The sequence below is a fragment of the Coloeus monedula genome, assembly GCF_965178545.1.
Source record: "Coloeus monedula genome assembly, chromosome: 8".
Lineage (NCBI taxonomy): Eukaryota > Metazoa > Chordata > Aves > Passeriformes > Corvidae > Coloeus > Coloeus monedula.
This window is the reverse complement of record NC_138788.1, coordinates 4,312,574-4,340,564: the sequence shown is the minus strand read 5'-3', so window position 1 is coordinate 4,340,564 and position 27,991 is coordinate 4,312,574. Positions and strand designations below refer to the sequence as shown.

The 27,991-nt window shown below is 48.8% G+C and overlaps 2 protein-coding genes across 4 annotated transcripts; both read left to right on the top strand.

Annotated features, from left to right (window-relative positions):
- The first annotated feature begins 129 nt into the window (after window positions 1-129).
- On the top strand, window positions 130-16,206 carry TSPAN15 (tetraspanin 15). Of its 3 annotated transcripts, none has more exons than XM_082285880.1 (8): window positions 130-303; window positions 4,507-4,692; window positions 6,602-6,676; window positions 8,380-8,475; window positions 10,051-10,167; window positions 13,417-13,464; window positions 14,901-15,017; window positions 15,322-16,206. In XM_082285880.1, the coding sequence occupies exons 1-8, from the start codon at window positions 208-210 to the stop codon at window positions 15,472-15,474; spliced, it is 888 nt and encodes a 295-aa protein (XP_082142006.1). In that variant the 5' UTR covers window positions 130-207; the 3' UTR covers window positions 15,475-16,206. The 3 variants fall into 3 exon arrangements, 2 of the variants coding, with proteins under 2 accessions (XP_082142006.1, XP_082142005.1); XR_014226603.1 differs by lacking the exons at window positions 130-303; window positions 15,322-16,206 and adding exons at window positions 330-564; window positions 11,215-12,511 and having other exon boundaries at window positions 14,901-14,941; XM_082285879.1 differs by lacking the exon at window positions 130-303 and adding an exon at window positions 344-564.
- An 11,019-nt stretch (window positions 16,207-27,225) lies between these two features.
- On the top strand, window positions 27,226-27,768 carry NEUROG3 (neurogenin 3; the record flags this gene model as incomplete). Its single annotated transcript, XM_082286589.1, has 1 exon — window positions 27,226-27,768. One exon carries the CDS (start codon window positions 27,226-27,228, stop codon window positions 27,766-27,768), a length of 543 nt encoding a protein of 180 aa, XP_082142715.1.
- Window positions 27,769-27,991: the final 223 nt, after the last annotated feature.

The following is a 27,991-nucleotide window of genomic DNA, read 5'->3' as shown; positions in this document are numbered from 1 at the left end:
GAGAAAAAGACGAAAGGAGAAGCCGCAGCCAGAGCTCGTCAGTCGCTCCCGACGTTTCCCCCGCGCTGTCCGTGCGTGCCGCTCCCCGGCCCCGCTGCCGGAAGCGGCGGCGCCCCCGGGCCCGCCCGTCGGGGCGGCCGCTCCCGGGCGGCCGGGAAGGGGCGGAGGGCCCGGAGGGGCGGCGGCAGCGGCAGGTGCCGCGGGAGGATGGCGGCGGGGGACCCCGAGCAGGCGCGGTACTGCGGGCGGCTCTCCTACCTCTGCCTCAAGCTCACCCTCATCACCTACTCCACCACCTTCTGGGTGAGCGGCGCTCCGGGGGTGCGGGGGGCGCGGCTCGGAGCGGGGAGTCCCGCACCCCGGTGCCGCGGGGAGCGCGGTCCGCCTGCGCAAGGCTCCGGGGTGTAGCAATAGATGGATGTTTCCGCGGCTGAGGTGGCGGCTGTCACGCCCGTGGCCGCGGGTGTCACACCCGTGGCTGTGGGTGCAGCGCCCCGTCCTTCCCGAGGGACTGATAAACTGGTTTTGGCGGATGGGGACTTGCAGAGGTTGGAAGTTTGGCAGGTAAAAATCATTCATGTGCGTATTGAAATGCAGCTCTCTCCTGCAGGGGAGGTGGGAAAATAGAGCCTTTGCCCTACAACGTCACTCCTCGGTGTGTTGGGTATGTCCTCTCCTGAGCCTTCGCAGGGTGAGGCTGCCATGCTTCAGAGTTTACAGATGTGTGGCACTTGCTGCCCTCATCCAGATGTTTGGTAAAGCCAGAAAGTCCCAGATGATGGGTCCAGACTGTGACCACCGACTTCTGACATGTGGTAAATCCACACCAGGCACCCCCTGGGCTGGATGGAGCCCCTGGGGCTCTTTGCATGTACTCTCTGTAAGCACCGTGATTTTAAAAGCTGCTTTTTTTCAGTCTCTAGGGTATTGGGAGCATGCTGGCTTCAGGTGGTGCTGATGTCAGAGGTGCTCAGGCAGGGTTTTTTCTTTCTGGCGTTTTCACTTTAAACGTTGCTTAAGTTCTAGTTCGGCTGGTCTGTTTCTGTCTGACATGGTATTTACCAGCTGGGAGCATAAGGCTTTTGCTTTGCTGCGTGGGAGAAGAGGCTTAGATCCTGCAAGTTTGATAGTGAGTGTCAGATTCAACCTATGATTTTATGAACAAAGATTGAAATGCAAAGTGTTCAGGTGTAATTCAGGCTTTTCAGGATCTTGGCTATCTTTTGTCTGTCTTAGCAGACAAACCAACCCTTAGGTTTAGGCTTCTGGCGCTCCCCGTGCTCCTCCACAGCTATTTCGCAGTTGTGAGTTTTAGAAAAGAGAAATTCAAATTTGTTATTTTTCAAACCCCTTTTTCGCAGCATGTCCTTCTTGAAGGACTGTGTGCATTGTCTGCTCTGCATTTTCTGCCGACAGCAAGGGCCCTTGGTGGTGGGATGTAAACATTCATCTGGTGGCAGAGAAAGGGCCCTTCTGAAACCATTCTCAGAGTGTCCTCGGAGGACAAAGCCTCTTTCAGGCAGCCTGAGGATTTTATTTACTCTTTGTAGTTGCTTGCTCTGGATTTTCAATGCTCTGCCTTCGTTTACAAGCAAGAGCTTCCATTTGTTGGCTGTGCCAGGGAGATGGTTTGCTCTGGGAGGGGGGAGGATGGGGGCTGTGAGAGGGGGAAGGAAGGATGGGGAATGACGGGGAATTTCCCTGGGAAGGCTGGCGCTGGGCAGCATCCTGCTGGCGCTGGGGCCGAGCACACGCTGGATTGTGTGAGGCATGTGGGCTTCGCTCTCAGAATTTTCTTTTATTCCAGCTTAGCGAAGCAGATCTCATCAGCTGTAAATGTCAGTCGCCTCGTTCTCTTTTCAGCACTGTTATTCTTGCTGAGTTTGTTGTTTTTTGTTTCTTTTTCTTTGATTAGTGTAAATAGAAATAAAGCTTGGCTGTGGGAGTATTGGCTTGCTTGAATATTGGGTGGTTTGTGATGTTCTGCTGCTGTTTGGGGCTTTGACCTGCTGGATGCTGAGTTCATTCAATTCCCTCCCTGCTGTTGCTGTGCCTCTGGTACGTTATGAGTGATGAATGCCCAGATTTGAGGCCCCAGGATGGCTTTAAACCACCAGGAACTAAAGATCAACCTTATCCAAAGCAGAAAGAAAATTAAAGGATTGCTGGGAGTGTTGGAGGGGATGTTTGCTACAGGCCTTGTGGTCTTCCCCTGTCACCCAGGGCTTTTTAAAAAACTAGTTGTCACTGTAACTTTTCCAGACAACTCTTGCTGGTGAATGGGGCTGTAATGTAATTTACTTGCCCAGCTGAAACAAAATCCAGCGTTTTAAACAGAAGGTGCTGTTGTTGAGCTTTATTTAAGAAAAAGAACTGTAAATACAGGGTTAATGCCTCTGCTTATAAATAAATAAATGCTTCTCTTTTCTCTTGGGAAAGCAGCTTCTGTGCATGCAAAAGCCCCTGAGAAATCCCCTGGTATTTGCTGGTGGATGCTCATTTAACGTGAGTCAAGGGCGGTTGATGTTTCCGGTGTACGCAGCTGGAATTGCCAAGCTGGGAGCTGTTGTGAAGGATGCAGGATGTAAACAGTCTGTGTGTCAGTGGGTTCCCGATGTAAGAGTTGCGTTCCCACCTCCAGGCACAGGAAGGGAGAGCACAGATCGGAGAAGAGACTTTGAGGGATGACTGCTGGGTTAGCACATCTGCTTGCCATAAATAATTGCTGCTGCTGGTTTGACCATATTAAAGGTTTAAAAGATTTTTATTAAATGCTTAAAAAAATAGAAAGTAATGAAAGCCTAAATCTTGGAGGGTGTGGGGGCAAAAATGGAAGTGAAAAGCGGTGAAGATATGTGTACATAAAGATGCATTTATGTATCTTAAGCTCTTAAAGTAGGAAGTATCTTGTATTTTTTTTACAGGCACCTTTCAGTCAAAAACCCCTTGAAATTTAGTGCTTTGATGAGAACACTAAGGTTAAGAAAAAGACATTTCAGTAAAAAGTTCTCATCTTGAAACAACAAGAATTTCTCCTGAAATTCTGACCATCCCTATCAAGCTTTAATACTTGAGGTTTATGTCCAGTGTTTGGGTTTTTTACTTTTTAAGCAAGGGATCTACCAGGCAAGAGTTACTGTTGTTAGTGGCACTTTAGTGTTTGCAGGAGAATCTGGTTTTGGGGTTCCTCTCAATTTGGTCAAATTTTCAGTTGCTTTTAAAATAGCTTCAGTATATTTACTTTTAATGGATGAACCCTTCTGAGAATTTTCTCTCTTTAAATGACAAGCTGGTGGCATTCCCTCCATATTGTCCTTTGGTGTTATTTTTCATTCCCATAGAAAATCAAAAACTTCCGGTAAGTTGTTATTTATTTTAACATATCTCATAATTAAAAAAGTATTTCACCTGTTTGGCTCATGAACTTGTAACTCACATTATGGGTCCCTCTAGCCCTTTGTCTGGGTTATAGTGTGTCATACCCAAAACTAAGAAGTGAAATTAAAAATTAAGAAGTATAATTAAGAAGCATTGGTGTGCAGAGAGCAGACTCGTGTTTCCTGTGGAAATGTTAGGTCAGGAAAGGGGAATGTTGTTTATCAGGTTGCCAAAATGATTGATTTTTGTCTGGTCTCTTCCCTGAGGATGTGTCTGGCTGTTGGAGTCGGCAGGAAAGTTTTTCCACTGCAATTTTTGTGATTAAGTGTTGTGGGCTATTTTTTATTTTAATTAACTCAGCATAATTCAAAGTGATTTGCAGCACACCGTAGTTTTAATACCAAATGATTTTAACTTAATTAATTATTTTGATTGAAATAGCTTTACCTTGTTAAATGAAATATGTTTCTTCCTATTTCACTTGTCAGCTTTATCTGGTAGTTGCTCAAGAAAGTGACATAATTTCAAACCTGGATTGTTTTTTTTTTTTAGTTTTTTATCTGGTGCCTTTCCCCTGATGGCAGGAGGAGTGGAGGTATAGGAAATACCTGACTGTATTTACTGAGCCTAAATACAATAGGAGGTAATACGAAGGGACATATAGGCTGCTTGCAGACCAGCTTAGAAAGTGTGTCATTTTAGAGACACATATATATTTCTATATGTTTATACACACACACAGAGAAAGACAGACAGACACGCAGAGGAGGGTCATTAATGCCATGGCAGTTGCTCATATATGTAATATATGCGATCTCAGGTGGCAATAAATTACATTTCAGCCAGTGATGTACATTTTGATTTGTTTAACTTCCAGAATGTTAAAACATGATGAAATATGTTTTTGAAATGAGCAAGTTTCATTTTTTTCCCAACTCATCTCTTTTTCTGCTTTAGTCTTTGAGGTTTTTAAAATTTTTTTGATCCAAACTTCTGCTTTGGGAGTTTCATTGTTTATAATGAATCCTGAAGTGAGCAGTGACAGGTTCCTGTGTACTCACAACCTGTCACCTCTGTGTTTACTGTGAGAAAGAGTAACATCCGTGCTCTCCTCTGTTTCTCTTCCAGGTGATCGGAGCCCTCGTCCTTGCTGTTGGGATTTATGCAGAAATTGAAAGACAGAAGTACAAAACTCTAGAAAGTGCCTTTCTAGCCCCAGCAATTATTTTAATACTTTTGGGCATTATAATGTTCCTGGTATCCTTTGTGGGTGTACTGGCTTCTCTAAGAGACAATTTATGCCTTCTGCAAGCAGTAAGTGTTGGGATTTTTGTTCCTACTTTCTGAGGCTTGTTGCTTTTGCTTTTCACTGTCCTCTGAATTCACATCCACAACTGTGTCTGCATTGCAAAATATTTTACTGAAGTTGCTTTTTAAAACATTTTAATTAAATCTGAATTTAGTGGCCGTGGTCCCTCCATCAGGGAGCAGCAACATTCAGTCTTGCCAGCAACAGAACCAGCCAGAGTCTGAGCCCAGTGCTGAGAAAAGCAGCTTCCCAGTAGTTAAGGTTTTATGGAAAATAATCAGGAATGTGAATTATCAGTTGGTGTGTATCTTGTGCAAACTCAGCTGTTGACATACCAGTTGATGCTGGCTTCTTGTTTCAACCCAGAGGAAGTAGCTCAAGAGAGAAAGCCTGGCTCAGGCTGACGTCTGGCAGGCCGGTGTAGCTGGAGTCTGTCTGTCCTCCCCTGGGAAGTGGAATGAGTGGGGAGATGGAGAAATGTGTGTTCAAAGTTAGATGTGCAGCTCGGGCCTTTGCAAGAAGAGCCCTGAGGGTGAAATGAAAGGGACATGGTTTTTCTCCCCAGTGCCTCTGAAAAGGTGAATTTCAGGGAAATTCTTGGGTAACGCTGTGGTTGCAGATGGAAGCTGCATGTGTGACTAATTAAAATTAAAGTGTGCAAACTTCGTTTTCACCTGCATAGAATCACAGAGAGTTTGGGTTGGAAGGGATGGACCTTTTAAAGGCCACCTAGTCCAACCCCCTTGCAATGAGCAGGGACATCTTCCACTAGATCAGGTTGCTCAAGACACAGCCCAGCCTGGCCTTGTCATGTCAGTTCAGTCTAACAAAGTGCTAAATACATGGTTTGTTATGGAGGGCAAAGCCAGAAGTAACCATGGATTTTGAAGTTATACTGGAATTTTACTGAGAGCCCCTCCTTAGGCTCCTTTCCCACTGAGCGTGGTGGTGTGTCAGATGCCGGGAACATTATCTGTTCCCATTCTGGTAGCAAACCCAGCTGGGTATTCAACAAAGCAAGTCCCTGGTGCCAGCTTCCCAGGCTGATTCCAGATTTAGCAGGAGAAAAGATACCTGTCTGGTGAATTCCTGACACTGACACTGAGCACGCGGAAGTTAAAGCAGCTTTCAGAGGGGAGAATTAGGGATTATTTTCAGATGAGGGATCATAAAACTTCACACCTGATGCAGTTCACTGTTACACAGCAGACCTGAATTCACATAATGCCCAACTTTTATGCCTGAAGGGTTGGAAAAACGTTTAAAGTACTGGCATGTTGCAGCTCTCTCACGGTGCTGTGGATTTCTTAATATTTTTCACATTTTACACATGCTTTGGTGGGCACTCATGGATGCACACATGGTTGTGTGTGAGTGCATTTGTGAGCACGTATATATACACAGGCAAATAAATTTGGGAAGCACTAAAAGGTACAAAGCCTGGAATTTTGCTTTGATTTAGCTCTGGCAATGTGGTAGGTTTGGATTATCCTAAGGTGCTGCTTAATCCACTAATTGGAAGCTAACAGGTAAGTACTGGTTTTGTAGGGGACATAAAATCATGAAGTTTGTTGTGGTTTGTAGCAGTCCATCAATGTGTTTCTCTGGGATGCTGTTGTGGAAAGGAGTATCTCGGCAGGGTAATTAGATCTAATGGTTTTGAGTCTGTTCAAAGCAGAAGAATAATGTGCTTGCCAATTGGGCAAAGCCCAGAACAGTTTAAGTGAGGAAAAAAGGCTTTCTTGTGACACTGACAGTTTTATAAAAACAACCCCATAATTTTATATTTTCCTTTAAAATGCCATGCTGAAAGCCAAGTCTGTTGGCAATTGAATGCTTGATGTAAGAGCACTAATTGAAAGAGTAATTGGAGTTGTTCTGTCTAATGACTCACTTGCACTTGTTTTCCTGCAGTTCATGTACATCCTTGGTATCTGCTTGCTGATCGAGCTGACAGGCGGAGTGGTGGCCCTGATCTTCAGGAACCAGGTGAGCTGCTTGCTTTAGGTTTTGATGTGATTCAGCTATGCTAAATAACAGCTGTTCAAGTTGTCACCTGAGCACTAATTGATAGAGGTCTGAAGACAGGTCCAGACTTTCCAGACAGAGTCTTCAGGGTTCAGCAATGGTGGGGTTTGCCACCATTCTGGAGATGAATTCTGGATTAAAGAACTTGGAGAAAATCTGGTAACTACAAATGTGTAATACAGGCAAAATGAGTTTCCAGCTCTTCGTGTATGACAAAATGCTTTCTTCTGCTTTGCCGTCTGGGTCTGACTGCTGATTTGGGAAGTTTCCAGATGGACTTGGATGGATGTTTGTTAGTGGCCAAAATGTTTTGCCTCAGTTAAAGGACAGCTCTTCCCTGCCCACATCCATAAGCAACATAACTAACTTATATAGGAGACTCCATCACTGACAAGCACGCTATAACTGTGTTAAATCCTTGATTTTTCTGCACAGAAAGCAGCAAACTATTTTTTAAGTTAGAAATGCTTTAAAACATATGGCAAGTACTAGATTGCTGTGCTCTGATTTATAGCTGGACAGCTGTGCTTAGGGACAGGTTTCTCTCCTTGTTTTTCAAGATTAATGGAGAAGTTTAGGTCAGTGCAGGGAGGGCAAGGAAGCATTTATGGATGCTAGGGTAGTAGCCTCTATTTAAGTTCTATTTGTTTTGCATGTCTCATCCATTTTTCCCATTCCTTTCTCTACTTCCTTTTCAAATCTGTAGAGACTAAATGAGGTTCTTCACCAGTTAGGAGGGTCCTGTGTTATTTCTTGTCACTGATGCAATAATCCTTTTTGTTCTGGTTAGTTTGTAAGTGTTGCAGTTTGTAATACTGAGAAGATGAGTGGGTGTATTTCAGGTTTTCTGTAAGGCTTTAACTTTGTCCATTTCAGCAGCTGGATTGAAAGAAAAGTTGTTACATTCTGGTTATGATTAGTCCCTGGTTTTGCTGTGCTGGATCTTGAAAACTAAATGCTCTTTTTTTTCTTTTCACTCATCTTCTGAACTTTAAAAACTCTTTGTTCATTTAATTTCTAATATGTCATGCTGAGGAGATACCATTTTATATCTGCCATCGCCCCACTGCCATATTTCTCAAAACAACCACTGTAAAACATACAGATACACCTTTTTTTCCACTTAATGTGGAATAAAGCTCTCCATCTGGGAATTATGGACTCTTTGGAAAATCAAATTAATGGAAAATTCATGGAAAATAAAATTCATGGTGGTGACACAGTCAAGCCTTGTCGCTCAGGGCATGGTGCAGACCACAGTGCCAAGATCCAGCACCCAAACCCACTGCTCTGTCACCCAAAAGATGGTGAGGGTCCCCAGTGCCCAGTGGGAGGGATCATGCCTGGGGATAATGGGACCATCTCTGGGAGATGCTTGGAGAGTCTCAGCAATGAGAGGAGTCGCACTGCTGGCACTTCCCAGCCCAAACCCAGCAGGGAGGCTGCTTCTATAAAAGAGAACAGATGGTTGGTCTCTGCAGGGTTGTGCTAAGGTTTGTTTTTAACTAGTGTTTTGTTTTTTCCTCTAAAAAAAAGGACAAAAAAGCATCTTTTCTTTTGTGATCATCAGTTACACTTGTGACTTTACCATGCTCTTCTAATTTTGTTCCAGCCCATGTGCCCATTGTGCAACGCATAAATCTTGTTTTCCTTTTGCATTTTAGACAATCAGATTTTTGAACGATAACATTAGAAGAGGAATTGAGAATTACTATGATGATTTAGACTTCAAGAACATCATGGATTCTGTTCAAAAGCAGGTTTGCTGTTTTTTTTTTTCCTTGGACTAACTCAGCCACAGCTTTGAGTTTTTCCAGTGATGTGACAATCAAGTTGTTACTGATGAGGGGGATGAGATCTCGTGTGTCATCTCTTATGGTGTTGCTGCTGAGGTCAGGGCTCATCCAGCATTCCAGCTGGATTAAAAACCCTCTTACCTCACTGCAAAAAGAGAGGGCCAAAATGCAGCTTTTGCCTTGGCAGGTGCAATTCAGATGCTCAAGGTCAGATCCTACAAACCTCTAGGTTTATAGGGGCCCCACAGCTGGATTCAGACAAATTCAGTCTAAAGTCCACCCACGGCCTTGCACTAAGCATTTCTGGCTGGTCCAAGACATTGAGAAGCCTCTTGTTAACAGGAGGCATTGGATAAAGAGAGGTGAGGTGGCATTTAGGCTGTTACAGCCTGGGCCATTGTGTGGCTGCTTGAGGGCATGCAGAGAGGTCTTCGACAAGGTGGTTATTGGGAGGAAATACCAGTGGAAGAGTATCTACCTGTAATTAAAATTCAGGAATTGTGGTGAGCCCAGCTGAGCATTATGTAATGGCACGTGGCATTGGCTCACAGCCTTTTTTTTTTTAATAAGGCTAGTCTGTTGAAATGTTTATTGGGTTATTAAAGAGATCTGCCATGCAGTTCAGAGACCATAGAAGAAGCAAAACGTGTTCAGAAATGTGATGTCAGGGCCCATGTGATGTCTGTGACCATGCCAAGTAGTGATTATTAAAAAAAATTGACTTAGGAAGTGATACATATACTCTAGGACATCGTTATGGAGATGGCAGCCTGCTTTGAAAAACAAAGTTAGCATGGAAAGTCTGTCAAAAGCAGACCATCCTGAGGAAATTTTGTCATTAGACTTCATAACGCTTTAAAGTTTCCATGCACTGCCCAAAATTATGGATACATACAGCGAATGTACATGTTAGTGATTAAATGAATTCCTCCTTTTCCCTTCGTTTAAAGAGAATATTTATATTAAGTCAGTGTAATTTTACAGTATTTGTTTGCTGGATTTCAGTTCTTCTAAATTATACCCACAGTGTTTTGGTGAGATTAATTTGTGCCTTATAGCAACGCTTTTGTCTTTTAGGCCCAGTTGGAAATGTAGTCATAATCCTGAAAACAACTGCAGAGGTAGATTACAGGTCAAGATGGAGTCAATGTAAAAACATTGCTTAATGATGTCCAGACCTGGAAAGATAATTTTTCAACTCAGAAAATATGGAAGGTGGAACTTAGCACCAAGTACTTTGCTCTGGCACTCTGGGTTATAGTTCAATGACTGACAGAGGAATATTACCTATATCTTTAATTCTTTTAAATTGTATTTATGATATACATTCATACATGCATTGCTGATAAAACAAAAGAAGTTTTTGGTAGCTCAGGGTTTTTAAAATTGTTTTATTCTTACTTTGTTTTCTACTTATTCAAAGAGTTTAAGATAAAAGGTTTTTATCCTTTTCCTTTTGGAACCATAGAACCATTTATGTTGGAGAAGACCTTTAAGATCATTGAGTTTTGTATCTTTTTTTTTTTTTTTTAAATCCAGTTTAAGTGCTGTGGTGGGGAAGATTATAGAGATTGGTCCCAAAACGTGTACCACAACTGTGCAGCTCCAGGACCACTGGCCTGTGGGGTGCCCTACACTTGCTGCATCAGAAATAAGGTAAATCCCAGCATCTCAGCATCGCTGGTGTTCACTTAAGAAGGTACCTGACTTAGGAAGTCTGGGGTAAGAAGTGAAGGAAAATGGGTCCTTCCCTCCCCTAGTGGATCTGTGAGTCTTGACAGCTTGCAAAGGAGAAAATAATGGATTAGATGTGTTGGCTGTGGTCCATTTTAGTGACCCACTTCCCAGCCCCAGAAGGGATATTGGGTGCTCCTCTAATCTCATGGCTTGCCTGAACCCGAGCTGCTTAAAATTCAGTTTTGCTGGTGTTTTCCCCAGGGTTTGCTGCTCCAGCTTTGCCAGGAAGCCTGGGACCTGATTGCTGCTGTGGGTGCGGGTCAGAGTGATGTGCTCCAGCTACTGTGTGAATTAAAAACCAAACAGAATGACCTTGTCATCTCCAGAATAATCAAAAAATGTGGGCAACTGACCTCAGGGTCAGGGCATGCTTGTGGGCACAGGTCTGCCCCAACCCATCCTTGAGAACTACCTGCCTCTAAAATCCTGGAAGGACTGGAGTCTGGACCAGTTTCTCAGTCTGTGATGAACTGGTACTAACTGGTGCTGACAGCACCTAGGAGCAGGCATTGATCTTAATGTAAATGTGTTTTAATTAAATTTTGTAATTCACTGCTCTTCATTTGAGGGGTGCATATAATGCTGAATTTGATAAACAACTGTTCCTCAACTACTCCAGTACGGGCAGTCCCTGTCTCACTGGGTTTTGGGCTTTGGTCTGAACACGAGTCAGAGAGATTGGGTGTGTGTAAGAGTAGAGCTCTGCTCTACTGCTGCTGCCTGGTTTGGGCTGCCCTTTCAACATCTGCCTTGAGCATGGCTGTTTAATTTTAAAAAAGGAAAAATAAATGCGATGGTTGTGTCAGTAATCCTGCTAGGTGTTGCTGAGAAATGTGTATCATAGGAGGGTGTTTATTACGTATGCTTACACATTCTTGGCGTGTGAGAATGGGTCTGTTTAAATCTGCAATGAGCTTTGATTTATTCTCAGAAACCAAAGCTAAACAGTTATGCTTTGAGTCTTAGGTGTTTGAGAGGAAGAAGTGTGTGTATGTGAAAGTAGTACCTGCTGATCTGCAGCTGCATGGAGCAGAACAACTCAGGATTTTGCCTTCAGAAAAAGGAAAGCACTGAAATAAAAACTTCTCCAAGGAAAAAGGGGGAGTATATTCTCCATATGCTTCATTGACAGCTGGGGATGGGGGGATTAGGCTGCTTGTAGCCCATGAAGTGTTAAGCTCACAGAAGTTAATTGAAAGGCAAGTGTAGTTCCAAACTGAAGTGTAGTTCCTCCAGATGCTGCAGTGTGTGAGGGCCAGTGGCTCTGCAGCAGGGGGATGCTGTTGCTGTGCCATGTGGAGTCCGGGCAGTGCAGCACGGTGACACCAGCACCAGGGCTGTGTGCATGGCTGCCTTGGGGGAAAAACAACCAGAAGATGCATCAGTCTTATATGTTTGACAAATCTGTCCAAATACAGGCTGGTTTCTGTCCTGCAAAGCTACAGATATGGTTTGTGATTACTCATTGGCTTTGTAGTCATGGAAAACTCCCGCTAATGTTGGTGGCTGGATTCTGATCCTCTGTAAAAGCCTTTTGCTAACATGAGCCAGCTCATACTGGGGGGACTCTAAAGGAACTGTTTAAGTCAAATTATTTATTAAAGACTTACACTAGTGTAGCAGATAGAAGTTAGTCCCAAATGCCTATAATCCTCTGTTCTCAATGCATTTATCTCCTCTGCATACAGTTGCTTATGCCACAATGTCCTGTTAGCAAATTCTGTGTTTCAAATTAAATGGTGGGACTGCATTCCTTGTGGTCACATATTTTCAGAGTGACCATGTGTCAGTCAGTCAGGCTTCAGCAGTTTTGGGAACATGAAATCACTCACAGCCAACGCAGCATGCTGGTGCCTAATACTGATACTGACTTCCAAGTGTATTTATTACCTGTGGTTGGCAGATAGGTACCCCACACAGTTTCCCAACAGCCCCCCCGTGGAACAGTCTGAGCTTTTTCTTCTAGAAATGTGCTGAACCTTGTTTGTCAGACAGTTGCATGTTCAAGGTGAGAGCTCAGCTTTTTTCGGGGTCTTTCAAACTTTGCCCCTGACTGATACTTCTGCCATTTTGTACCATCTATCTTCCATCTTTGGAAAACATTCCTCTTCCTTCTTGGGAAGGTGACCTGGGACCCCCAGGCTACTGCTCAGAGGCTACCAGCATTTAGAAATCTTCATTCTTACATTTTGTTTTAATTTTGAAGGACTGTTTTTGGTTGTCCAGAGAAGCTGTGGCTGCCCCATCCCTGGCAGTGTCCAAGGTCAGGCTGGACGGGGCTTGGAGCAACCTGGTCTACTGGAAGGTGTCCCTGCCCATGGCAGGAGGGTGGGAACTAGATGGTCTTTAAGGTCCCTTCTAACCTAAACCATTCTAGGATTCTAGGAATGTATATCAATAATGCAGGGTTCGTTCTGCTTTATTTTCCTCATTTACATATTCTCATTTTCCTGCATGTCTTTGGCTTTGTTCACTGCTTCGTTTTATGCTGGTGGGTTTTATGTTGGGTGATTTGTAAGTGGACAGTATTTTCAGGTTCATTTTTCCAGGCTTTCAAGGTAGAACCCATGGAAGACATTACATGGATACAGAAAATGCATTAGTAATATGTGGTGAATGCAAGCACTCAGTCTCTTTTAAATATATGAGTTTTATATTCATATATATATAATGGCATATAAAATTATATTGTAATGAATTTAGTCTTGTAAAAAGCATTCATAATATTGGAAATTATTTGAAACTGAAGATATTTCCGAGCTTAAATTTGTCATTGTGTTGGCATGAAGGCCGTGTTAACCCCTGATTTTAGTAATAAGATATATTTAGCTATTAAGGCTTTAAAATGAAATCCAGCTGTTCATTCGGTGGAAACAGCTGTGTCACAGCTCTGTCATAGCTCGTGTTGGTTGCTGGTGCCACCCTGGGTTTGTTGGCTAGAAATGGTTCAAATGTCTTGTGTTGTGACACGCTGACAATACTCATTCCTCTAAAATTGTGTAGAGCTCTAACTAAATCTGACACTGGGGCTGCTGGGATAAACTGGTATCAGACTGGGAAATAACCCTGCCATTGCTGTTACATGAGCTGGGTGAACAGAGGAGTAAAAATAATATTTTTGTGGTTTTAGTTTTCTGCTGCAGTTAATATTTGTTGTTTTCTTTTCAGACAGACATTATCAACACTATGTGCGGATACAAAACCATCGACCAAGAGGTAACATAGCCAGTGCCCACTCCGTCATGGCAGAGAGGGCTGCTTCTCTGCATTTTTTTTGGTCTGTTATAAAGTTGTCTTCTGTGTGCTTAAATCTGCCATGCAGTTAAATCAGCAATTAAAATGTTTTTTTTTTTTCCCCAGAATAATTTCTATCTATGAGAAAAAACTAATCTTGTTTGATTTTTGTATCTTCCCTTTTTTGCATTTTCAACAATTCCTTGTTTGTTGACAACTTCTCCAAGTTAATTGCATAATTAATGCACAAAAAGCTGCTTTCATAATTTTAAGCAGTGACTTGAGTTGGGGAAAGCTCTTAGTATTAAAAGCTAAAGTTTCTCAGTAAAATTGGCATTGATAAAGCAAATTTAGCTGTGTCTTAAGTATTTTATATCCCAGTAGTGGGTGTTTTATTTTTAAGCCTATAATAGTTATTCCTGGAAGAGAAGTGGGACTTCCCTGGTTGTGTTGGGTTGTGCCTTCTCCTCCCTCCAGGAGTGGGGTGGGGCCTCCTCCTTCAGCCTTCCCTTTTGGGAATAGCCCCAGTGACTCCAGAGGAGAGACTGCCAGCTCAAGGCAATAATTGCGGAGTGATTAAGAAGGGAAATCAGTAATTGGATCTGCCCTGAGTTCTCCACTCCTGGCTTTGGAGTGCTGGGGCGGGGCGGGCCGGGGCGGGGCAGGGCAGGGCGGGGGGGGGGTGGGGGGGGTGGGGGGTGCTGGTCTGAAAAAGCTCCTCTCCCCCCGCTTATTTGAGGCACTTGGAGCACAATGCCAGCCTTGGTTGTTGGTTTTTGGGATTACCGGTTATCTTTAAATACAATTTATCTTCATTTAGATTCATTGATTTATGGCTTAATCATCTGAACACTCCAGCCGGTCTCTAACACGGAGCACTTAAGCATATGCTTAACTTTACTCCATTCATCTGCTTAGGATCCTCTGCAGCCTCAAGTGCTTTCTATATTATGGGTTGGGGTCACAGAGCAACACAGCTTGCAGGACTGAATCCGAGATCCTCTTGTTCCTGCCCTTTTTAGGGTCTTTTTGCAGAGCACTTGGTCCACAATTTATATTTTTCCTCTGCTGTACTTTCAACTTGGAAACAGAGATGAAAGCTAAAGAGAGACTTTCCTGCTTTCCAAGTGGTCTTAAATGAGAATTGGGCACATTTCTTGTTGAAAAATAGCTGCAACAAACAGGTTTAAGACAATGAAATAACTTATTCAAGTGTAGAATAACTTAAAAAAAAATAGAGTAATTTGTTGAGGTGGGGAACAGCTTAACAACAGATGGAAGAATCAGTGATGAGGTCTTTGTTAAACTCAGTGGGTTTAGAGGTGGGAAGGCAAATCTGCCTCCCTGAACTTTGAGTTGCCACATGTATCACATACCAGTGGAACTGCCTGTTGAACCCTTACTCTGATATTTTGCAGCGCTTGAGTGTTCAGCATGTTATCTATGTCCGAGGGTGCACGAATGCTGTGCTCATTTGGTTTTTGGACAACTACAGCATCATGGCTGGCGTGCTGCTCGGCATATTGCTGCCCCAGGTAAGAGAGGGCCACTGCGTTAACTGTGAGAGGGAACATCTGATTTGTTGCTACAGTATGTGAAATCTCATTTGACTGTAATTGTCATTTTCTTTTAGAATTTAATGTAACTGATAAGCTGAGGTGGCATGCTGGTAATTTAGTAGCATCACTGTGATATTTTGCAGGATTTGGTGAGGTAATTTGCTTTTGCTTGGGGTTTTTTTTTGAGTCCTCCCCTAGCTGTGACAACTGGGACTTTCTAATGCTCTGATGGAATAAGCTGTATGTGATGTCTGACTGGGGCTGCCCCTTCCTTTCGCAGTTCCTGGGAGTGCTGCTGTCCTTGCTGTACATCACTCGGGTGGAGGACATCATTACGGAGCACAAGCTGAGCGAGAGCCTGTTCGAAGATGTGCGGCACAGATCTGCCCCCGAGTTAGCTGGAGCTGGCTGCTGCATGTGTTACCCGGGGTGACTTGGGGAACCCAAAACGCAGCTAAACCCAGGCAAACCCACCAGCTTTGGTTCGTGCTGCCTGTTGCAGACTGTGGGGAGGTGAACCAGCCAGCAGCCGGCGGTGGGTGCGACCCAGGACACACCGGAAGGGCCCTGCGCTGCCGACGGGATCGCGGCGCTGCCGGAGGGTGGGTCTGTGGATCATTAAATCTCCTCTTGAGTGATTGCTGAGTGATAACACAGCCAGAAAATCTGTTCTGGGAAGATATGAACGTCGATTTCTAGGAAGTGTCTTTGCATCTTGGGATGTCGTATTTAAGTGTTTGTCCTTTTCCAACTTTATTTTCTTACTCCTTTGAAGAGAGATTTCTTACCGATCTACATGGTGAATATTAAGTGTGTTTAATAATGGAGTTTTATGCTAATCATGATGAATTTACTGACAATAATGGATGTGATGCTGATCGCTTTCATTGCTCAGTCCTCTGTGCCTTTTAAAATTGGGGCAAATGCCAATGTCAAATCGGTCAGGTAATGCTTGATATATTTTTTAATGCAGTTTATTACTGTCTGGCTTTTGTATAAACTTACAGGATGTTTGAGTCTTGGATGTACTGTATTTTTCCCCATTAGTAAATTAACTAGATGATTTATGACCTTCTATTTTTTTGGAGTTCTGTATGTCAGATGTTTCTAAAATTTACTGTCAAAATAAAAACAATGAGTTGTTTTTCTTAAAAAAAAAAAAGCACATAGGTTTTGTTTAAAATGCTTTTTATTCTTTTCGATAAGTTAAGCCTGTTCCTCAAACACTGAATCAAAAGGTAGAAATAGCAGGAGCTGTGATTCTGGCCTGGGTGCTGCCTGCCTGGGGTTTTGGAGAGTCACTGAACATCTGTGCCTCCCTTGCTTCTCTAAGTCTACCAAGAGCTCTGGGGTTTTTGTTGGTGTTCTTTTGTCCTGAGCATTTCTCTGCAGCCTCTCCAGCCCCAGCCAGGCCTGCAGGCAAAATGCAAAACTTAATTATCATAATATTTCAATTAAACCAAAGCCAGGATGAGAATAAAGCAGATTTATATGCTGAATCTAAATCTCTACTTTTCTGAACACTCCACTAAGAAAAACAGGGCAATATCTGATACTGTTCTCTCCTTGCTGCTTTTTGTTGTTGTTGTTTTTAAAAATGTTCTTGTCCTGGACATTTTTTTTTTTCTTTTTTCAAAACTCAGCGTTTGCTGCTTAACTCACTGCCTTCACCAAGAATTTCTGAGCAAACTTCATGGGCTTCCAGGAACCAAAAAAGGACTCATCCAGTTCTTTGGTGTTCCTGGTGGTTCCTAGGGAGAGAGATCCCAGTCTAGCACGGGCAGTGCGAGGTCGTTTCCTACACAGCACACTCTAGCGTTGAGCCCTGCACATGGCTACTACTTACTTAATTGCTCCATGTCCTTGTCACCCAAATTTTCCTGGTCTCAGTCTTGGATAATGTGTTCCAGTAAGTTAAGAAGCGAGATATGTTTTAAGGGTGGATTTGTGTACAAAGAGAGGAAGGAGAAAAGGAGGAGCATCTTGGGAGGACGGAGCTGACTGCTGGGAAAGGGTGGGAAAATTGAAGCTGAAGTTGGTTTGTTGGGGAGAGTGGGCTGGGAAGGTGGGAATGACAAATATCAAAAGTATTTTTTTACCTAATAGTGTCTTGTAAATGTGGTGGTGGTGTGAAATATGAGATATCCAGGTAAGCAGGAGGTGACAGAAGCATAGTTAAATTTTAGGTGGTTTAAATGTAATGGGGAGAGTATTTGGGGATACAAGGGAGCAACTTGCTTTATTTATGGGCTGTGCTGAATTTTCAGCCATCCCCAGTGCTCACTGTCATTCACAGTATTTGGGTGGGAGTGATGTCACCCTGACAATCACAAAGTAAGCCCTGTGTGATTTTGTTTAATAATGGATTGATTCAAAAACTATTTACCCTTCCCATTCCCTCGGATCTGAGGAAATTAACTCTTGGCTTTACATGCCCATGGTGACTGGAGGGAGGGATGATGCCTCTTGGGAGGTGGCTGGAGGACAGAGATGCAGCAGTTCTCTGCTCAGCTGCCTTCTCCAGAGAGCTGATGAGAAAATTGACTTCAGATGGGTGAAGAATGCTGATCTAATTCAATCCCTGTCCTCCTGGCAGGAGCAGCCACAGCTGGGCTGCTCCTCACAGATGCATCCTTAACCTGATTTAAGAAAATGGTCCTTGGCTGCTGTTTAAAAGACTGAGATGACTCCACAAAATCCCAGAACTGTGGATTATTCTGTGAGTATAATTTTAAAGCGCTCTGACAACTGTGAGCTGCCAGTGGTTCATGCTCCATGTGTTCTTGCTTTCCATCACCATTCAGCTAGAAAAAGAGATTTACCTCTCTATTTCAAGTAACTAGAGGCCACAGAGGCACAGACTTGGCACAGCACCTGGGCGATGCACGCTGGTGAGCTGCGTGCCCGGCTGGAGCATCGTGCGCAGTGTCTGCTGCATATGCTGCTGCCGCTACTTGATAAAAACTTTTAACTAGCACAGATCCGGAGGAGACAGGCCAAGTAGATCTCCCTCTGGTGGTGTTGATATGCCATACCGCAAGGCACTAATTAAATCTCTGCTCGCCGGGAATTAAATCTCTACATCCATACGGCACCAGGGTTTCTTCAGTGGCCCTTTCCCCTGCTCTGCTTCCAGAGCCCCTTTGTGCAGGCACAGCTTCCAAGGACATCCCTCGATAGGGCCAAACCTCTGCAGTGATTATCATCTGTTTGTGAGGCAGAGAGGGACACTCGGGATACAGCTGCTGGTTACAACTTCACCCGGGAAACATGCCTCGGAGGTGGGTTGAGCTAATTTCCCTCAATGGGTAAAAATATCAGTGTTTAAGATCTAAAGCCCATTTAGCTAAAAGTTGTTTTGTGGATTTGTGTTCCTAAAGCTCTTTTTTTCAATAGGACTTCCCAGTGTTCACAACTTTTCTGCACCAGCTGATTATTCAAAGGTTCCTGTGTGGGCTCAGGAATTGCTTTTCGGTAAGAAATAATGTGGTGGGTGTTCAACTGCAGAGGGCAGGTGCTCTCACTTGCTGGGACCCTGTGGGTTGTGCTGGGCCAGGGAGATCACCTCGACCACAAGGACAAGAGTGGTTTGGGTTTACATCCTCATTTAATGTCTGTGCCTTTTGGGGAAGAGGGGGCGAGAAAGCGGCGTCTTCATCTGTGGTGGGAGAGCCACGCTGCTGTTTGTTTTGTCAAAATTACATTCAGTCCATCGTGCTGCTTAAAACTGACACAGCTCCATCTGTTTTTGCACTCGGATGAAAGTACTGCTTGGGTTTGGATTCAGCTCCTGGCCTGAAGTCTGTCTCTGCAGCTCTACGGGATAACATTTTGCCCCACAGCAGTGTTAAGAGCCCTCGGCAAAGGTAGCTGTTAAATCCCCTCAGGAAAGTGGGAGTCCTCTGCGTTTCCAGTGTGCTTATTTGAAGGAGGTACTTTTTTCCTGTAGAAAGTTTTGTCCTTGATGAAGAGCTAAAAGCTGCCATCCTGGAAAGGGGGAGAGAGGAGCCGACCTGCTTGGGATGTGCACGCCAGGACAAACCTGCCTCATCCTTCCGGGCATTGGGTACTGGTTACTGATCCCACCCCCACCACAGTGCTCAGCCCTGCTTGGAAATTCCTTGTGGGTCAGCACTGCGGGTGCTGGGATGGGAGGTTTTGCCTGGGCAAGCACAAGGATCTCCTGGCAGCAGCTGAGCATCGCTTTGCTGCAGTGTTCCCAGGATGCTCAGGGACTCTGCAGTGGAATCTGTTCAGGGCAGAACCCTCGGCTGGAGCAAAGCAGGAGCAGCACCATTTCCCCCAGCTTGAGGCTATATCTTCCTGGGTTAAAATAAATGTAACACCCTGAGGGGTTTGGAGGGTACTGGGGAAAACCTGCTGGCTGAATGGCAAGAGCTGGGGGAAATGGACTAGGCTGCCAGGTGAGGAAGGGAGCCCTCTGAGGTCCCTGGAGCTACATGCAGGCACTGGCAAAGTTGCTGAGCTGCTGTGGAATATTGGTTCTGGGAGAAGTCTGTGTGCAGGTTCTGAAGTTTCTGGGTTTTTCAAACATAACTGGATTTTGCAGACTGGGACAGCTGCCTCTCCCCCTCTTTGCCAGCTGGGGTGTTGTGCTCTCTCCGGTCCCATGCAGCACACTCCTTTGCTGGGATAGAGAAGTGCAAATTCAAAGGGCCTCATGCTGGTTGCTGGGAAAGGTGGCTGTGCCAGAGCAGAGGTACAAACCATGCCTAGAGCTTGGCTGGATGGGTCAGGGAACATGATCCTCTGGAGGAATGGCCAAATCCATGGCAGAAGGGGAGAAAATGCAGGTAAGGAACTGCTGTGTGAGTTCTGAAAGCCGTGTCCTTCCTGATCACAAGAGTACAGAGCCTGCAGGAAGTGCCCCTCAACCAAATGCTGCTGGTGCTCATGGTGAGTTTGGCAGCCCTCACATTGGAATTGGGCCTGTGTAATGCTGCGGTTGGGATGTGCCTTTGCCCCTGCTGGGTCTTCTCCTTGCCCCACTTTGGTGGTGAGCTGCCATGAAGCTGCAAGTCCTCCTGGCTCATCCAAGGAGCACTCCCAGGGTCCCTCTCCCTGCACGTGGGGCTGGGAGGTGCATGGGCACAACCCTGGGAAGGTTCCTGTGTTGTGCCCGTGCTCCACTAAGCTGAGGCAGAAGTGGTCCATCTCTTGATGGTCCCCAGCTTCCCATCATTTGGCGTTTCCTAAAATAGTGTTAGTTCTCCAGGAAAGGGAGGTGAAATATCCAAGCCCCCCAAACAGCTCCATCTCTGGGCTTAGCTCAGTTCCCAGCCAGCTGTTAGCTTATTTCCATATGAAATGTATTTGTGCTGCTGAAAGCATCCAATGCACCTGAGGGAATGAGCTGTCTAAGAAATACTGCCTGTCTTAGCCCAGTACACGTGTGTGTCACGGGGTCACTCCACAGCCCCCACCCCAGGCACAGGGACAGCACCAGGCTGGGTGGGATGTGCTGTTTGAGCCTCCCATGACAAGCAGTCCCCTTGCCCAGCAGTGGAAGGAGAGGTTGTCAGCACCCACGGGGCACCTGCAGAACCCCTGTTACCCCTCATCCTGCTATCCCAACCCTGGCACCCTGTGAACAGGGCAGGATGTGGCCCTGCCACCCCCAGCCTGGTGACAGCAGCAGCGGCACGCCAGCCCCCCACCCCAATTATTGGGTGTCGCAAAAGACATTGAAAAGCAAGGAGAGCTGTGAAGAGGGTCATTTTAGTGGCTCTTTCTCTCTTCTTTTTTTTTTTCCCCCCCGAGAAGGAAGTTAGAAAAGCAGAGCCCTCAAAGCCGCATTGAAAGGGTGACAGAGACGGGATAATGCGTAAGACTGAGGGAAGGAATCTCAGAGCACTCGCCACGGTGTTTTAATGATCTGTTAACAATTGCCCCTTTCAGGGGAGAACATATGGTAGATGGTTTGCTTAAAAAAAAAAAAAAAAAAAGGACAAAAAAGGAAAAAAGAAATTACTTCAGAAACTTAAATGATGGTGGAAAATGGTGGGGATTGCGGTGAAGAGCTGGGGGAGGGAGGTGTAGCCCCCGGAGAGAGGGGATGTCAGATGATGAGGGGATGTCAGATAATGTGTCCCTGAGCACGGGGGCTTTGCTGGAGCCAGAGACCCCGAGAAACACCGGTACCCGGGAGCTGCGGGGGGTAGCTGGGGCTGGGCGCCTGACAATGAAGGAAAATTATGAGGCTGCTGATAAAACCCAGGAAGCTGCTGGGACCCTTGAGGACAAGGCCTGGAGCATCCCCCCCAGCTCGTGCTCAAGCCCAGCTGCGCGGGAAGGGCTGGTCCTGCGCTCCCCTCCCTGCAGCTGGGGCAGATGGTGATAGTGCTCTGGCCGCACGCAGGTGGCGAGTGCTTCGAGGTTTCCCTGCTGTTACCTGCCTTGAGATCATTGCCTTTCTCCTGCTGCAACCTATTGGCATGAGTTTAGATTGTGGCTCGCCAAAATCACACACACTGGCTGGTGGTAACTTGTCTTGCAGAGCTGGGCTGCAGCTAAAATACTGGTTTACAACTGCAGTGTTTTGTGTGAAAATACACGGATCTTTTCTTTTTAATTTTTGTTGCAAATACATAATTTCTTACTGAGATCCAGGAGTCAGGCTGGGTGCTCACCTTTGCAGAGGTCCTGGCATGAGCTAGCAGGAGGGGTTCTGCTACTTATGGGCTCCCCAGGTTCATTTATACACCTGGACTTGGGAAGGAAATGGTCCCATCTGGATCTAAAATTGTCTTCTCAGCACTGCAGAAGCGCAGGGCATGAGAAGGCTCCAATTCAAAGGATAGGGATTTGGTAGAGGCAGCCCAGTGCTGGATGAAGGGTTGGGAGAGGGGTACCAGCACAGGGTGTGTGCAGATGGGCAGGCATGTCTGGGGAAAGCTGCGATGGAGCACCATGGCTCCCTGACAGGGACACCAGGGCAAGATGTACCAGAAGAGGGGAGTAAAGATGTGGGGAAGGGAGCAAAGCTGGAGCAGAGGAAGGGATGATGCTTCCTGAGACTGAAAGAAGGGAGCAGATGGGAAAAGACCAGGCTGGCACAGGGCTGGTCAGGGAGAGGATGGGGTCATGCACCGGGAGCGTGGGTGTTGCTGGGATTGGTGTGGGGGCTGCAAGGACATTCAGCCCTGTGGGCCAGTCATCACAGCACTGTAGGCTACAAGATGTGGCTGGCACAGCTGAGAATGGCGATGGGGTTACCAGTAAGTACGTGAGGCCAGTGGAAAAATATCCACACCACAACTTTGAGTCACATCCCTCCTGGCAGCAGGGGTTTGGCTTAAGCAGTGACCCCTGCACCACACTGGGCACATCTCTCTGGTGGCAGCAGCCTGGCACCAAATTCAGTTGGCAAAGAAAGGGTTAAAGCCCCCCCATCTTGCTCTGCCTCATGTTGAGGGCTTCGATGAAGCTCTGTAGAGGGGTGAGTGATGTGTGAGTCCATCAGGGCACCTCTGCCCTTTTTTCCAGATTGGACAGAGTATTTCCTTCCAAACTCCTGGCTTTTAGCAACTTGTTTGCTTCTCTAAAGCCAGCTCTGGTGCATTCTGCTATGTTCAAAGTCTGACAGGTGGAGCCTCTAAATCAAGAGAGGAAAGCACATCTTTATTTATTTTTGGAGGTCAGGAAGCACCATCTGTCTGTTTGATGGGCAGCTGCAGAGTGAGGAGTTTCAGAGAGCCCATATGACCAGTCTGCTGTGCTTATAACCCCACCATGCATCAAAATGCTAGAAGTTATGTTTTTATCCTTATGGGAATGAAGGGCTGGTCAGGAAGGTGGCAGTTTGAGCTCAACATATCCATGGTCTGTAATTATTCACTGATGGCCAAAGGAGAGTTGATGAAAGCATATACTGAAGCCTCAAGCCTGTGTTGTCCAACTGGTAGCTGGTAAATGGACCACTGCCAGCTGGTGAAGTCTGAGTGCTGCTGCTGCTGGTGTTGGATTCTGCCAGATCTCACCACAAACTTGGTGTGAAGTTTAAAGAACTTGGAACACCTAAGTGAGGGAGATGTGTAACCCACCCTGCCTGCTCAGGCTATCATCAGGGTGGAGGAGAAACCCTTTTTTCTGGCAGGTGAGACAGGCTTGGGCAAGGAGCCACTTGCCCACAATGGGGAGGTGAGCAAGCCTGGCAGAGACTGGCTCCCAGAGAAGTGAGGAGCATCCTTCTCTACCTGGGTAGATGCTTGGATGGTTGAGTAAATATTTTAAGATAACAGGTTTCACGGGAGTCACCTGTAGGCATCACAGACCAGAACCTAACTGACCCTTTTGTACTTGGCATTGGTTCCCTGCCTTTTCTCTCCACGGTATTTCTTTTCCTTTCCTCTCTCCTATCCAGAGATAATTCAGGTTTTTTCTATGCTAAAGATTGTTGCATTCTGACCTAGAATGTCTCAGAACAGCTGTCTGCTCTTGCAGCCTTATGAAGGCATCTCCTTTCAGGCTGTTTTAAGGGCACGTAAGTATGGAGAGAGGTTTATTGTAGAGTGGGATGGCACACTGAAAACTCTTGGGCTTTCTATCAGGGCTTCTCTTCTGGTGTAGTGACAGCATTCCTTATCCCAGGGCTTATTTTTCCTTGCACAGAATTATAGAATGGTTTTGATGGAAGGAATATTAAAGATCATCTAGTTCCACTCCCCACTGCCATGGGCAGGGATGCCATCCAGTAGACCAGGTTGCTCCAAGCCCTGTCCAACTTGGCCCTGCATGATTGCAGGGATGGGACAGCCACAACTTCTCTGGGCAACCTGTGCCTGGGCCTCTACAGCTTTCTTGGAGCCCCTTTAGGCATTAGAATGGGCTCTTAACATATTGTCTCCGTAGAGCCTTCCCTTCTCCAGGCTGAACACCCCCAGGTCTCTCAGATTGTCTCACAGCAGAGGTTCTCCAGCTCTTGGGGCATTTTCGTGGCCCCAAGGGGCATTTTGATGCATGATAATGTAACAAGTGCTGAGGACTGGTCACATTGGCTCGCTCTGGAACTTCCACCCCTCAGCTGCCCATTAAACGGACAGACCGTGCTCTGTTGTGCCCAGCTCAGGGCTCACCAGGTAATGAAGGACTTCCCGAGGCGGCTCCTTCCATCCCGGCGAGCATTCCTGGTCCCTGCCCGTGGCCGACTCCCTCCCCGGGGCCGCGCCGCTACGTCCGCCCGTGCGCTCCGTCGGGCGGCTCCGGGGACGCGCTCCGGCCGCCTCTTGCCGGGGCTCGCCTTTCCTCTCCAGTTTGTTTTTTATAGATATATTTCTTTTTGCGCCTCTTCTTCTCTCACTCTTGTAGGAAAAGGAGGAAGGGGGGGAGGAAGGGAGAAATATTGTTTGAATTCACAAAGGGGGGCATCTGGTGCACCTTGCGCCTGGCATCTGTGCTCCTTGTGTCCCGAGCAGCGCTCTCGCACCGGGGCGAGGGGCAGGAGGGGCCGGCGTGCATCTGTTGGACGCCACAATAAAGTCACAAAACAGCGGCGCGAGCCCGGCCCCGCCGCGCTGCTCTCTCAAAGGGGGACGCGGGGCTGCGGCTCCCAGGTATTATGCGCCGGGTAGGTAGGGCCGGGGCAGCAGCTGCTCCGCCGACCCGCCCGACATATGGCACCGCAAATCACGGTACCTCCTGAGCAGCCCGGCCGGGGGGAGAGGGGGGAGGACGGGGAGGCCGCCGGGGCAGGTGCCTCCGCCGTGCGCCCGCCGCTGCCACCGCCTCATCACCGGCCCCGCCAGCGCGCACCGGTGGCCCCGGGCTGGGTGGAGGGCACGGAGCGGCCGGCTGCCCCGGACCCTGAGATCACCCCCAGGACGGAGAGCGGGCCCAGCCTTATCTGCCCTCCTCTCTCCCGAGCAAACAGCCCCCGGCGGGCAGGCGGACTGCGGCCGAGCCCCGGCTCGCCAAACGTTCCCGACGCCTGGCAGGCGAGGGATGCGCCGGGGCCGCTCTGGTTACCATATGTTTTCAATAAAATAAGACAAATAGGGCCGGGAGATAGGGATTGCAGTAAACCTGTTATAAAGCAGCATAAACCAGGCCAATGTAAACGGCAGCAGGGCCCCTCCAGGAAGGGCCGTTGGGTGCCAGCTCCGCACCGGGCGGCCCGGCCAGGTGTGAGCGGGAGCCCGCAGCAGTGCCCCCGCAGGTTTTTATCACGTTCGTGGTAATATGGTGCTTGTTATGCTAACTATGAGTAAACATCCCCGGCCGGGCTTTGTGGCGACGGGAGAGAGTTATCGGAAAGTGGCAGTGGGAAGGTGATTTAACAATAAAGTTGTCTTGTTTGCCAGCAGGTGATGTCTGCCCCTAGCCCCATGATTAATGCTTCCCAAAGCCCTCCACTTTACAATCTCTTGTAATTATTTATTAAACGAAATCTATTTATTATTATTTTAGCAAACAGCGGTACCAGGTGGGGCTTTCTTTTCCTCTTCAGCTTTTGTTTGAAGGACGTTTGAAGTGGGCAGTCTGAGGCTTGGAAACTCGCTCGCCAGATTTTTTTGTCATCCAATTGCAGAGGCACAAAAAAAACCCCCCAACCCCGCCGGGCCCTTCCTATTCATCCTCCGCTGCCCTCCAAGCCGCCCCTCGAGAAGGGGCTCCCGAGCCGCCGCGGTGGACGGCCCTCCTCGGCACCCTCCCCCGCCCTCCCCACGGGGCTGTCCGCCCGCCGTACCGCGCTCGTGGAGAGGCAGAGCGCACAGCCCCACACCGCCGCGCATCGCGCCGGCCAAGGCCACCCCGCGGGGCCAGGGACCAGGCCGGGCAGGGGGGGCTGCCCCCCGCCTCGCCGCGGCCCAACGGGGCCGCTCCGGCTGCTCCCGGCGCAGGCATCCCGGACCGGGATCCGCCGCGCTGCTTTGGTGAAGGAGAGGGGGGACTCCCGCCCCGCAGGGGCTGCGCCGTCCCGGAGGCCCTGCCCGCACCCCCGGGGGCGTCGTGTCGTGCAGGGGGACCCCGGCCCCATTGCCCTCGATCCCTCGTCCTCCGCCGGGGAAAGGTGCCCCGGGCCCGGGCCGCTCCCCGCCGCCCGCCGAAGCCGGTGCGCAAAAGTCCCCGGCACGTTTTGCGCACTGAGTTCCGGCAGCAGCGCGGCTGTCCCCGGGCCCAGAGCCGGGCCGACGGGGCTGGGGTGGCCTCGGGCCTTGGGAGGGCCCTTCCCCCGCGGGATCCAGCCCCTATTTCCCTTGTGGGAGGAAAGTCACGACGCGGGTGAGGGCTGGAGAATGGCGTCCCGTCCCCTCCGGTGCTGGCGCTCGCCGCCCGCAGCGCAGCGCCCACAGCTCCGCCGGTCGATGCGCGAGGATGTTCCCGGCGCTTCAGGGGAGAGGAGAAGGGTGACGAGAGGCGGCGGGGTTCCCCTCCGGGATCGGAGGGGATGTCCCGAGAGTGCCCTGCAGCGCCAGAGCAGCGGGAAGTGGTTGTAGCTGTGCCGAGGGGAACGGAGCTGGAATGGTGCCATCTGGACCTTCACGTCTGGCACCGGGGGAGACACCGCCTGGTGCGGCGGTGCGTGCCCGGCTATTCCGGGGCCCGGCGCTTCCCTGCGCTACGCAGCCGAGTGCTGGGGAGCCTCCTGTCATCGCTGGGGCTCTGTACCCCGCTCCGACCCCCACTGCACCCCCACGGAGTCCCGGAAAGTGCGGCCGCCCCGGCCGTGGTGCAGCCCCCCCGCCCGGGGTCGGCGGCTCGGCCCCGGGGTCCCGTCCAGGGAAGGGCTGGCGGGCGGGGCCGGGCCGGGGGAGAGGGGCGGGCGGGGGCGGGGGGTCCCGGCGCGGCACGACGCTGCGTGGAAGCCAGCGGGGTCTCGCGTGGCGGGGCCGGGGCAGCGGGCGGTGCCGGGCCCGGCACGCTCCCGTCGGGCTGATAAGATAAAAGCGTGCCAAGGGGTGGGTGCGTGCGGGGGGGCGCACACGCCACCCGGCCGGGAAATCCCCATTGTCTGCCGGCCCTATATATAGGGGCTTAACGGCAGTCGTGTGCCGGCGGCACAACTTCTCCTGCCCGCACTCGAGAGACTGCGGGGAGGGGGGAGCTGCGCGGGGCGCGCAGCCAGAGCCGCTCTTCTGCCCTGCAGCCTCGGCTGGGCTCAGCAGACACAGCCACGGGGGAGAGGGCTCTCCCGGGCCGGCCAACGCGGATTTGGCTTCTCAGGATGGCCCCGCAGAGCGACCGCTCGCCGGACCAAGGGCAGCCGTATTTCGGTGGCGCCGAGGACCCCTCCTCGGCGGCCGGCGGGGGCTCCGCGGGCAGCCGGGGCGCTTCGCCGGCTCGCACCGCCCTGGCCCCGCGGGAGACGGCGGCCCGCAGGAAGGGGAAGACGCGGCGGGGCCGCGGCAAGGCGCGCAACGAGGGCTTGCTCAGCAAGCAGAAGAGGAGCCGACGCATGAAGGCAAACGACCGGGAGAGAAACCGCATGCATCACCTCAACTCCGCCCTGGACGCGCTCCGCAGCGTCCTGCCCACCTTTCCCGACGACGCCAAGCTCACCAAGATCGAGACGCTCCGCTTCGCCCACAACTACATTTGGGCGCTTACACAGAGCCTCCGCCTGGCCGAGCAGAACCTGCCCGAGCCCCCCGCGCCGCCGCCACCCCCTGCCACCGCCTCCCCGGGGCCCTGGGACTCGCCCTGCCCTGCGGCCACGCCACCCGCCGCTCTGCGCCGCGGCCCCGCCGCCTTCCCCGCCTTCCTCTGAGCCCGCCGCCCGGCCAATGTCCCCCCGCTTGCGGCCTTCAAAGAGGCGGCGGGGCGGAGCGGGGACTCCCCGCGCTGCGCCCCGGGGGGCGGTGGGAGCCCCGCTCCCCCCCGCCCCGTCCCGTCCCGCTCGGCTGGAAAGCGCAGCGGGAGCGGGCGGACAAAAACAAATCACGGTTTTGTACTCGTTAACGGTAAATTATATTAATTTGTCGCTATCGGTA